We start from the raw sequence: 12,640 nt of genomic DNA on the forward strand, positions 1-12,640 counted from the left end.
CAGCCAGGAAGGCCTCATGTTGTCAAGGAGATGTTGACATCTCCTCGAGGCCTTTCTTCCCTGTGTGCAAACCCAGGGCTTCTTGGCTGGGTCCCAAAGGGCCAGGCTCTGCCTTGGTTATGTTCACTGCCCACATTGAACCAGGAAGTTTTAGAGATGCTGCTGTGTGCACAGTGACCCCAGTCATTGAATAGGTGTGGTCCAATCATTGTCTCAAGTTTGGACAAATGAAATTATTCCTAGCTCCTTGTCCCTTGGAAGAGCTAATACTTGGAGGTAGACAACAGGATGGAAAATGAGAAATGTGTCCCCCGCTGTATCCACAGACATATTTGAAAGCGTGAAGGTCACCAGTAAGCCCTATTTTCCCAAGACTGATGGATTTCCCATGATGGAAATCATGGACTTCCACTGCCAAAACCAGATGCATGTCAGGCAGCCTGGGACAAGTTGGTCACCTGGAAAAGCACATGGGCCAAATATTCTGCTCCATTTTGCTTTTCTTTGTTTTTTCAAAATTTATTTTATTTTATTTTATTTTTTTATTTATTTTTTTTTTATTTTTTCACAGAGTGGACAGTGAGAGAGAGAGAGAGACAGAGAGAAAGGTCTTCCTTTTGCCGTTGATTCACCCTCCAATGGCCGCCGCGGCTGGCGCGCTGCGGCCGGCGCACCGCGCTGATCCGATGGCAGGAGCCTGGAGCCAGGTGCTTTTCCTGGTCTCCCATGGGGTGCAGGGCTCAAGCACCTGGGCCATCCTCCACTGTACTCCCTGGCCACAGCAGAGGGCTGGCCTGGAAGAGGGGCAACCGGGACAGAATCCGGTGCCCCAACCGGGACTAGAACCCGGTGTGCCGGCGCCGCTAGGCGGAGGATTAGCCTAGTGAGCCGCGGTGCCGGCCTCAAAATTTATTTTATTTATGTGAAAAGCAAAGTTAGAAAAAGAAGCAGAGGTAGAGAGACACATCTTCCACCTGCTAGTTCACTCCCCAAGTGGCTTCACTCCCCAATACCAGATTGAAGCCAGGAGCCAGGAGCTTCTTCTAGGTCTCCTACATGGATGCAGGGACCCAAGCACTTGGGCCATCTTCTTCTGCTTTCCCAGGCCATAGCAGAGAGCTGGATCAGAAGCAGAGCAGCCGGGACTTGAACTGGTGCCCATATGGATGCCGGCACTGCAGGTTGTAGCTTTCCTGGCTATGCCACAATGCTAGTTCCTCCATTTTCTTTTTCTTACTGGGAACAGCATGGTGATGCTCATACAGGAGTAGAGTATCCTTTCACATACAGGGACTGTGTCTGATGGATTATTGTGACTTGAGAGGCAAAGAAGCTGAAGGGGATGTGGCTTAGAAAAGACAAGTGCAAGGAATCAGAAATATATACTAAGCCTGCCAGGGCATAGGCCTAGGGGTGTCTGCATGGGTGCTTCACAGTGTCTGAAAACATCTGGGTGGGACACACCAGCTGCCACATCTGGCAGTCTTCATCATGTACACACTACCAACAGGTCTTGCACAGTCCATGTGTGGGAGGATGCTGGGGAAGCAAGCCTAGAAGGTTCTGGAAAAGCCCTGAAAGACTGACAATGAATGTGAGCAGAGAGCTGGTAGGGAAAGATACTGGCTTTTCAGGTCCAAGGGGAACAGAGGATTTCACACTCAACCTGAGCAGGTGTCAGTTTCCAGCATGGCCAAACTAAAAGAAGCCATTAAAGCAGCTCATTGGGTCTACAGGACTTTTTATCAGAGCAGTGTATAGAACTTACTTCAAAGAGAGACTTTATGAAAGAAATGAGGCCTAGGATCCAGGCCTCGGGGAAGCAGCAGGGCTGAAGGAAGAGGTCCAGGTGTCTCTACCTGCGAGCTGGGGTCAGGGATGCTCCTGGAGCCACAGTGGCAGTGGCAGAGAAACTAGACAATGGGAAGCAGGTGGTCGCTGCCACAGACCCCATCGCTGGAGAGAGCTACTGAATGGGTCAGTGCTCTGTAGCTCTTTGGGTCCAAGACGGGCTGTGCTTCCTCCCAGTGGACAATCCAAAGAAAACTAGTAGAGAAACCAGCTCCTAGGGATGCAGGCAGATGGAGCAGAACAGGCTTATGGTTCTTTGTCCAGATGCTGGGGCGTTCCATATCTGCAGGCAGGCCTCAGAAACTAGTCGCAGACACCCTGATTCCTAAACAAAAGAGTGCTGTGGATATCGCTCTTGTCTGGCTCCTCGCTGGGTCTGGGCTTGGCCAAGGCTGTTCTGACAAGCCTGGGGGAACTGTAGGAAGGTCTGAGACAGGCAGAGCATGAGAATCAACCTGGAACCTGGTCTTCACCAACACACAGCCTTGCAATGGAAAGGAACCAAGGGTACTTGGTTTGTTGTTTTAATGGTTAGGTCTACCACCCCAGCCGTGCCAGGGAAGCAGTGTGTCTCGGGAGTCTTTGTGCAGTGTCCTGATCAGTTGAGCCCGAAGTTCGTCCCCTGGACCCTTCTCAGGCCACCCTGGGAGAGGCAGGGAGGACAAAGGACCAAGCTCCCATAGGTGATGTCTCTTCTGCCCCCTTCTCTTTGAAGCAGATGGCAGCCGCGGGGAGCTCTCCCAGCCCACCCTCACGATCCAGACTCACCCTTACCGCACCTGCGACCCCGTGGAGATGAGCTACCCCCGGGACCAGTTCCAGCCCGCCATCCGGGTGGCCGACCTGCTGCAGCACATCACGCAGATGAAGAGAGGCCAGGGCTACGGGTTCAAAGAGGAATACGAGGTGAGAGACCAGCCTATGCGAAAACTCCCCTCTGGTTCTGGGGCTTCCTAGGCTACTAAAGTCTTGCGATGAAAAGAGTGGCCCCTTGCCCAGCCATATCAGCATCACCTGGGGGCTTGCTGGAACTGCAATGTCTTGGGCCCCGCCCAGACCTACTGAATCAGAAGCCGCATTTTAACTGGAACCCCACGTTCAATCTGAGGAGCACCAAGCTAAAAGATTCTAGTAACTCTTTCCTTGTCTTCCCCTCCCTATTCCTGTCTCTTTGTCCCTCCCGGTCCATGTCATTTTTTTTTTTTTTTTTTGACAGAGTTAGAGAGATAGAGAGAAAGGTCTTCCTTCCGTTGGTTCACCCCCCAAATGGCCACGACGGCCAGCGAGCTGTGCCAATCTGAAGCCAGGAGCCAGGTGCTTCCTCCTGGTCTCCCATGCGGGTGCCGGGCCCAAGGACTTGGGCCATCCTCCACTGCCCTCCTGGGCCACAGCAGAGAGCTGGACTGGAAGAGGAGCAACCGGGACAAAATCCGGCACCCCAACCAGGACTAGAACCCCGGGGTGCCAGAGGCGGAGGATTAGCCAAGTGAGCCGAGGCACGGGTCCGTCCATGTCATTATTTAGTTATCTCCACAAGTTCTGCGCTTTGGAGCCACACCTTCCTTCCCTTTGAAAACACAGGCACTCAAGCTCCTATCCCCTGAGCTACAGGAAAGGCAGCACCCCCGTCCCACCCTTGATTCCTGGCCTGCCTGCTCGCCCAGCTCACCTCGTGTCCTGTACTTGTGCTTCTGTGGGGGTCTCACCTCCTCCCCACGGCGATACCTCATCTAGTTTTTTAAAAATATTTATTTATTTGAAGTCAGAGTTACACAGAGAGAAGAGAGGCAGAGAGAGAGAGAGGTTTTCCATCCACTGCTTCACTCCCCAACTGGCTGCAATGGCTGGAGCTGCGCCAATCCGAAGCAGGAACCAGGAGCTTCTTCCTGGTCGCCCACGTGGGTGCAGGGGCCCAAGGACTTGGGCCATCTTCTGCTGCTTTCCCAGGCCACAGCAGAGAGCTGGATCAGAAGCAGAGCAGCCCAGACTCGAACTGGTGCCCATATGGGATGCCAGCACTGCAGGTGGCGGCTTTACCCGCTACGCCACAGCAGCGACCCCGGTACCTCATCTCTGGTAACGGCGGTGCCCTCTCCCTGCAGCCTCTCCCCACCCCTGAAGTCAGTACCTTCTCTTTCCTCCCCAAAGCATCTCTTGTACAACAGATATGTGGGTAGTGGCTGTTGCTGGTGTTCAAGGAATAACGGAGGGCTGAGCAAAGTACAGGGAGCACCGTAACTCGGCACTGTTCTTAGAGTTCTGTGACCACGCAGGTGCCCATAGTGCCTTCTGCGGTTCTGGTGTCCTGACACATCTCTACCCACTCCCTTCCCAATGTTCTCTTGGGTGTCTTCAAGGCTTCCCCCTCCCCACAGAGCTCAGGAGCAGACTCTCACAACCCCCTTCCTTTGTTATGCAGAACAATTGAGCTGTCTGCCCTCACTCCTTTTGTTTCAAACCTTGCCCATTAGACAACACCTTTTACAAACAAAAGTAAAGCAAAATAGAAGGAAAAATCCATTAAGCTGTTTTCCAGAACCAGCAGCAGCTCCCAAGAGAAACCTTGCAACTCTCCTAGTACAAGTACAACCCAGCTGTAGCCAGTGTTAAAAACAAGCTGTGTCTCCCCCGCTGTCCCTGCCTCCCTCCCTCTCCTCCTTCCTTCCCCAAATGTCCCTTGAGCATCTTCTGTGTGCCATGCTCTGAGTTATATGCGTGAGTTTTCTCTTAGATTTTCTTTTCACTCAATCACATGCAGCGTGTGCCCCAGATACGTTTGGTTCAGTTTCACTGGGTGCAGTGACGACTCACCAGCTCACCCTCCACACGTTTGGAACCCTCGATCCTGCGAACTAAGTGTGTCTCTCAGATTATATTCCAGGAAGGAGCTTACAGAGCAATATTTCAGAAGTTGTGTGAGGTCATGAAATGGTGCTAAACTGAGGGTTTACACAGCTGAAATTTGGATTTCAATACAGTAAGTAAAGTGATCTTAGCTCTCTGAGTTTCCAAAATCTTTATTAACTGAAGGATGAATTTGGATAAGGTGATTTCCAAGGGCCTGTCTGGTCCTAAAACTTTATGAGCGTATAAAACATGGTGGCAAGGGGCATGTTTGACATATTTATGAGAACCAAAACGTTTATGTCAATGGGTGTGAGTAATTACCAGCTTGGGAGAGCCAGCAGTTAATTTCAAATATGGTTTAAGGAAAATAGCATTTTTCATATGCCCTGTCTACAAATCTGGGCAAGAATATTGAAATGAGAATCAGAGGAAATGAGCTCATTAACTTCCCATCCCTGAATCTTATTTCTTAAGCAGTTGAATGGCCCCAGCCTCTGAGGGGAGAGGGGTACACATGTGTGTGTTTATGCATATGTCTACAGATCTGTTGGTTGAACAAATGTCAGGAGAAAGTGTGTGATTTGTAGAGACATATTCAATGTCGAGATGGTTTATTGGTCATGGTGACTTGGTTTAAAGTTTCAAATAGCATTAAGGGAGCTATGTGACTTATTGGTAAAAGAGATAAGTGACCAAAGTCTGAGAAAGACGTGTTCTCACAATGTGCCATGTAAACTTTGAAGAGAGAAAGACAAATGTAGTTGACTATTTTGGTGCATTTCCTTTCAGAATGACATTTCTTTTAAAATCAGCCATCCCCGTTTGGTGGGCTGCTTTGTAAAATGTCTTCTTTGTACCTTTTTGCATTTTCCAATCCTTCTAGTGTGGGAATAAGCTGCTTTTATAACTTTTATAATGAGACAGCAAACAATATGCATATTCCACCATTTGAACCTCAACCAGAAATATCTCTAATGAGGCTAGGCTTGTCTTTAATTTGTTCAAATTATGTTAATTAGCTGGCTGGAATGCTTAGCTTCTAGTTAACAGTATTTTTTGATTATCAGAGGGTTAATTGGAAAACATTACTTACTGAAAGTCTTTCCACAATGTGCGAGTGCACTTTCCTAGGCTTACTGCATGTCGCTGTGGTCATCAAGGTTCCTGTTATAGCTAGAATCATCCTAACCATGAGCCAACCATAGTTGCACACTTATATGGTGGCTCAGAGCTCCAAAAATGTGCTTCCCAGCTAACCAGGTGAAAAGTGTGTCATGTTTGGGACCTAGATGTGAATGTCACACTATATCATTACAGCCTCATTCTATTGGTTATAAGCAATTTCCACATTTAAGGGGGGAGGAATTAGACACCATCTCTTGAGGAGCAACAATTGCCAGATTCTAGAAGAGCATGAAGAATATTATGGGAAAATCTTCAGATAATACAGTACTTAAATAGCATTGGAAAAGGAGGAGTAGATCAACGAAGGGAGATGGTGTATGCCCAGGACATGAAGTAAAGGAGGTTCTAGTATTAAGTGGTGTAGAAGGGTATTGCTTCATTAGAAAGTGAGATATGGACCTGGACCCGGTAGAAGATGTCTGGAGCAAGAGCGTTCCCGGTACAGGGAGTAATGAAACTGGCGTGGAGAAGCAGGAGCAAGGAGGCATGGGTTGCAGAAGAACAAGCAAGGAGTAAAGATAACAGAAGATTACACTGTAGAACTAGAGAGGGACCTGCCCATGTAGTACATCGCAAGTCATTATAAGAACGTGGGCTTTCACTCTGAATGAAGTGGAAAGCTACTGAAACATTGTGAGAAGATAAGCGATAATTATCTGACTTTATTTTGAAAGACTCATGCTAAACTCAGGGAGACCAGTTAGGAGGCATTGCAGTAACCCAGGATAGAGGCTAGTGCCAAAGGCTAGGAATAGCAGAGGATATTGCAAGAAGTGGTTAGATTCTGAATTTATACACACACACAGATACACACATTTGAATATGTATAAATATGTACCTGTATATTTGAAAGGCAGAGAGGGAGACAGACTGGGAGAAAGAGACAAACAGAGCTATCATCCACAGGTTCTCTTCTCAAATACCTACAAAAGCCAGGACTAGACCAGCCAGAAGCCAAGAACTCAACCCAATTCTCCTACAAGGGCAGGAGGGACTAAACTACTTGAGCCATCGCTGCTGCCTCCCAGGGTGCACATTAGTAGGAAATTAAAGTGCAAAAGCAGAGCCAAAACTCAAACCCAGCACTTCGCTATGGAGTGCAGGTATCCCAAGTGGAGTCAACCACAGCCACAGCCGCCTGCATCTGAATATATTTTAAAGATGGCGCCAACAGGATTTCCTAATATGTAGCATGTCAGAGAAAGAGAGGAATTAAGAATGACTCTAAGGCAGTTGCCACTAGAGGGATGGAACTGCCACAGAGACCAAGATGCTGCAGGTAGAGCAGAGGAGGAACAGCTAAAGCTTCCGTTTGACCTGAGTTTGTAATGTGTATTGGGCATCCTTGTGAGGGTGGCAGGTGGGAAGCTATCTACATGAGTGTTAAATCTGGGCTAGAAGCCTGGGCTGGAGAGAGAAAGCTTTGGGAATTATTGGCCTATGGATGATATTAAAGTCACAAGACTGGATTAGGTTACCATGCGAGCATAGACAGAGACAAGGATCAAGGACTGGTCTTGTCTTTGAGACAAGTAATCGCTTCCCTAGGACAGTTCTTGGGCTCAGGTCTAGGAACTGAGGAGTAAATAAAGCTTTTGCTTTCTGGGGGACTTAGAGTCCTTTCTTAGAGACAGGTTTATAAATCGATCGTTTTAGCTTCTTGGCAAAGGGCAGCAATAGAGGTACAAGCAGAGCAATAGGGACCCGTAGGGTGGGATGTGTTAGCCTAGCACACAGGTAGATGGGCAGTGAGTCTCTGGGAGACCTAAAGCCTAAATCAAAGCTTGAGAAACAGGAATAAGCCAGTGAATGGAGGGGAGAGTGTTCCACGGAGAGGAACCAGAACAAGGCATGGCATGGGAATGTATGGAGCAGGCTGACGCAGGAGCTGGGACAGTTGGTACACAGAGAGGGGAGAGGGCATGGAGGGAGGCAGGGCTGACATTGTCAACAGGACAAGGGTCACCAGAGCGTGTATTTGTTGCGCTAAGGAGGTTGGATTTTATTTCGGGGGCCATGAGAGCCATAGAAGGGAGCAAGCTGGTTGATTGGTTGGTTGGTTTTAAGTAGATTTGCATGTTAAATCTCATGGTGATTGCAGCCCAGACACCAGAGGCAGAGGCAGGTAGGCTGCCAGCACAGCAATTCAAGGAAAAGAGGGGACTGCCGGAACTAGGAGATTGGGCTCAGAGCCCAGGCAGGCCCACACACTCTCTGAATGTAAAGCCATAAAATCAGCTTCTTCTCTTTGACATGAAGGCTTGAGTCTCCTAGTTCATATTTTAAGTTCCATTATTTGAAGTGAAACATGAATAGTCCTGAATTGAAAGTCAGAATGCCTGGATTCCAGTCCTGTCACTTTCAAGAAGGATCTGGGAGACGGTAGACAGGTCAATGCCCCCCCGCCCAACCTTCTAGATTTATGAAGCCAAGGCAAGAGTGTGGATCAAAATGATTCAGAGAACCCCCTGTGGCTGATATTCTGGGAGACTGAGCAGGAACCAACGGGCCTCCTTCCCATGGGGAACCCCAGGGCTCCACTCCTGGGGTACCACCCCTGTGGTTATGCTCAGGCTGTAGCTATTCTGACTGGCTGTGGGCCTGGGGCTCCTAAGAACTCAAGGAGACCCACAAGAAAAACGTTCCCTGCCACGCAGACCTGGCTGTCCGTCAGAAGTTTTCCACCTTGGCTGCATGTTAGAAATACCTGGGGAGGTTTTAAAAATTCCGACACCCAGGCCACGTTTCAGACCAATCGAATAGGAATTGTGGGCATGGATGCTGGGGGAAATGCAGGGCCAGTATTTCCTAAGCCTCCAAGTAATTGAACATCCTCTTGCAGTGGTGAGGCAGTGAACTAAGGAAACACATGGCACCCCCAGTGTGTGTCCTGCTTCTGCCTGCGGTCTCATTGCCTGCACCCCTGCTGAGGGAACACAGCCATGTCCAAGTCGAGGGACCTGCCATGATCCTGGACCGCAGCATCCTCCCTTCTCCTCATCCTAGTTCCCCCCGCCCAAATTCCCCTGCCTTTCCCACATACAAAACAGAAACCCTAAGCATGGACACAAACGCTAATGGATGTTGGCTAAAGGACAGGGTTATCTGTGTGCCCTGTACCTTTAGCCATCCGGGTTAGAAGAGCAGCAAGTCTGGGGAAGATGAGGGAGACCAGGAACAGGTGACTTTGTGATGGAGAGAAGGAAGCATGTTCATCCCAGTCCCAACCAGACAGGCTGTCATAAGAATGGGAAGAACCCAGCAGGGCATCCAGAAGGTATGTGGTTATTACAGCTCCATTAAGACTGTTTAAATCAACAAGGAACAGCTGGGAGGAATAGAATGCTGCCTAATGAGGAGCAAACATTTGTTCATTTTCCAGGGCTGGGCAGACACGCCTTGTCCATGGCTTTCCAGGGCACAGACTACTGTTGCCATCTTGCTCTTAGTCATCAGTGTACAGCAGTGGGCAGGCAGCCCCCCGGGGGGCATGAGCACAGAGGTGGAAGCTTCAGGGCAGCCCTGTGCCTCCCTCTCTGCCCAGAGCCACCTGGGCAGGGCTGCCACTGTGTTTCTCTCCAGGATGGTGACACAGTCACAGAGCATGCCACAGCAGGTGACTCGCAGGGATTTCTGGTTCAGCTCCTTCATTTGCAGATCACAATGGTTCTGGGAAGCAACCTGAAGAAGTAGGGCAGATGCGCAAATCACAGTGTGGATGGGAAAACCATGATTGTTCTGCACCTGTGAAAACTCATAATGACCAAAAGAGAAAGACCTGGGCTCCTCCTGCTGTTTTACCCCATCCCACTCCGCCCCAAGATTAGGAAAGGAAGCAAATGGGCATTTCTAGGGAGCACCCTAAAGGTATCACAACCCAGATGGTTTCAGGTTACAATGTTTCCAGCAGGCAAGAACTCCAGTGGAAGACACCTGTTAACTCCCTCCTTTCCTTGTAGTCTATTTTTTCTGCTTCAACTTATCATCCTGTTTGTAACAGGGCAAATAGTATTTGTGTGTGTGTGCGCTTAATGAGAATGCTCCCGACCACGTCCACAATTTCCAGGTGATACTAGAGAGAAACCGGCTGTCAGTTCTGAATCCGCTCTTGAGATGCTCGGTGTTTTTGGCAAGGCCTTCCTCTCTCATGGGCCCAGTTTCAGCTTCTGTGAAATGTTAGATTACATAGTTAGCAGAGACTCCGGAGCCTGGTAATGTGTGCTTCTACCTTGTAGGCATTCATCTGCCCAGAAACACTGATTGAGTAGCTACTGCGGACCCTACCCTGCATTAGGCACTGGAGATAGGAAGCTACTTGAAGACAATGGAGGCCTTATTTAAAGGGAGTCCACGCTCTTGCTATGTGATGCTGTCACAGGACTCTATGTGAAATGCTCGGGAGACCTTGAGTAAGGAAGGTTCAGGGCAAAGAAGCGTTGTTGTTGTTATTGTCTATTGTTGCTTTTTGCCACTTCTTGTTGCCTGGATCAATCTGAAGCCTCCCAAAAGATGAGACCTTGAGTTGAACAAAAAAAAAAAACAAAAAAAAAAAAAACACACACACACAACTGACAGTTAAGGGTAACCACGAGAGCTATATATGCAAAGATTGAAAACATAAAAGAATTGCAGCATTACAGCCAGCTTTTAGAGGGGAAACAAAAAAGACCGCCTATGAAAAGGGAAATAAAATGAAAGGAGATGGGGAGATAAATAGGACTCAACACCCTAGCACTGTTCCCCTGAACAGAATTCACAGGGCCGTAATCATAGCCTCTGGCAATCTACCTTGTGATGCTGGCTGCCTGCCATCAAGTTTAAGGACCCAGAACCGGCCACCCAGACATGCATATTTGATGATGGGGACAATGTGTAGGCAACTGGAAGGCCTGAGAGTCTACAGCCTGGAGTGGGGTACGGGGATCCCCAAGGTCATCAACTTGGATCTGGGGGAGAGACGGACCTCGCACATGAGCTTCCCTGTTAAGCTGTGGCCTTGTTGCCAGTCAGGAAGGATCTGACTCATCTCTTCCCTGAAGCATCTGGAAAGTAGTATATAAATGTAGACTGCTACCTTAATTGAATTATAAAGTGCTGGTGAAGAATTTTAGGTATTTAAGTATAGTTACATCCCCTCCCCTCAAAAAAATAAAGGCAGCATTTCTTGAAAAAATAAACCAAAATGGAAAGACCAGCACGTCTGAGGGCAGTCTCCACAGCATACCAAGCATCTGCCTTCCCATTTGACATTGAATATTCCCTGTAACTCTCTTATTCCTGTCTGCTTTGCTGCCTGAAACCATGGCTCAGACTGAGACCTGTGTCAGAAGCACCTGAAGGTAGTAAATGGCACTGAGGCACGGGCTCATAGTTGCAGCCAAGAACCTGGGCTTCTGAATGTCACCAAATCCCCAAGGGTGTCTGGATACTAGCAAAGGTTGAGAACCATTGGCGCAGAATTTGTCATTTGAAAGAGACTTTGTAGCTTTTCGTTGAGCCTTTTAAAGGGTGCTTTGTGACTCTACACACCAGCGTGCATTCAACTACTTTGCCTTGATCAAAGCTCCTGTCACAGACAAATACCCCGTCTTGCTGCAATCTGATTCTCTGCTTAGTTTCCCCAGCAGAGCTCATAAATTACCGTCTATTTAGTGACATGGTGTGCAATAATATTTGCTCTCCTGATGCCACTCTGAGTAGATGTCATTAGTCATCCTTTCCTGCCTTCTGTGTCCACATTTGTAATCCCTAAGGCATGTGCTTTTCAGCACAGAAGGGAAGGTGGCATTTGTTGAAAGCTTGGATCGGCCAAGGCCACAGCTAACTCATACAATATCTTAGCGTCAAATAGCAAAAGGGGCACCTGCCTCAAGGTCGTCGACTGTCATTGTCCAGAAAATAGTCACAGTTCATGTAGAAGTCTGTCGTGTCTGCCATATGCAGGGTGCTACCTTAAACGTGCTATTCTTGTGTAGTGCTCAACCTGTATGGCAGTCCTTGCTGACCCTTGCTGTTGACCACTGGGCCACAGACTTTGGGACATATGGGGATTAAATGAACCCATAGACTGCAATGGAGAGCAGCCCTGAGACTTCCAGCAGATCATGACAATCATGCCCATTCTCTGAACACCATGTCCTACCTGTACCTACAGTCACCCATTTGTCCATTTTTCCCAGAATGGACTCAGTTTTAAAACTCAAAGTCCTATACCCTTTGGTCCAAGACAAACCAGGATGTATGTTGCAGAAAATCTCCATCCTTTCCCTTCTTACAAAAAATAAAAATAAAAAACTCCTAGACACTTCTGATAAAATGGAGCCAGGGTGTGAATTCCAGGAGCAGACCAAGAAGGCTCAGCACTGTATGCTTGGGATAAACTAGAAGGAGTTGCTGAATGCCTGTGTGCCAGGCACTGGGCTGGTGATACAGGCATTATGTCAGGTAATCACTTATAGTCACCAACTCTGTACAGTGTCTATACACTGTAAAAATTACATACTGTAAATTCATATTGAGGGGATGTAATTTCTGTAAGTTTTAAACAAATGCATAGAGTTATATAAAGACCATGGGCCGGCGCCATGGCTCACTAGACTAATCCTCCACCTTGCGGCGCTGGCACACCGGGTTCTAGTCCCGGTTGGGGCACCGGATTCTGTCCCGGTTGCCCCTCTTCCAGGCCAGCTCTCTGCTGTGGCCCGGGAGTGCAGTGGAGGATGGCCCAAATACGTGGGCCCTGCACCCCATGGGAGAC

The 12,640-nt window shown here is 48.5% G+C and overlaps 1 protein-coding gene across 12 annotated transcripts in view; it reads left to right on the plus strand.

The window, feature by feature from the left end:
* Positions 1-12,640, plus strand: part of PTPRT (protein tyrosine phosphatase receptor type T) — a 1,128,555-nt gene that overhangs the window by 1,043,374 nt on the left and 72,541 nt on the right. For 8 of the 12 annotated variants that reach the window (XM_070051826.1, XM_051846098.2, XM_070051828.1 and 5 more), the window contains one exon: positions 2,567-2,757. In XM_070051826.1, the coding sequence (XP_069907927.1) occupies positions 2,567-2,757 (191 nt within the window). The remainder of the gene's footprint in view (positions 1-2,566; positions 2,758-12,640) is intronic. The other 4 variants (XM_070051827.1, XM_070051830.1, XM_051846091.2 and 1 more) reach the window with 1 other exon arrangement.

The sequence above is a fragment of the Oryctolagus cuniculus genome, chromosome 11 (assembly GCF_964237555.1).
Source record: "Oryctolagus cuniculus chromosome 11, mOryCun1.1, whole genome shotgun sequence".
Lineage (NCBI taxonomy): Eukaryota > Metazoa > Chordata > Mammalia > Lagomorpha > Leporidae > Oryctolagus > Oryctolagus cuniculus.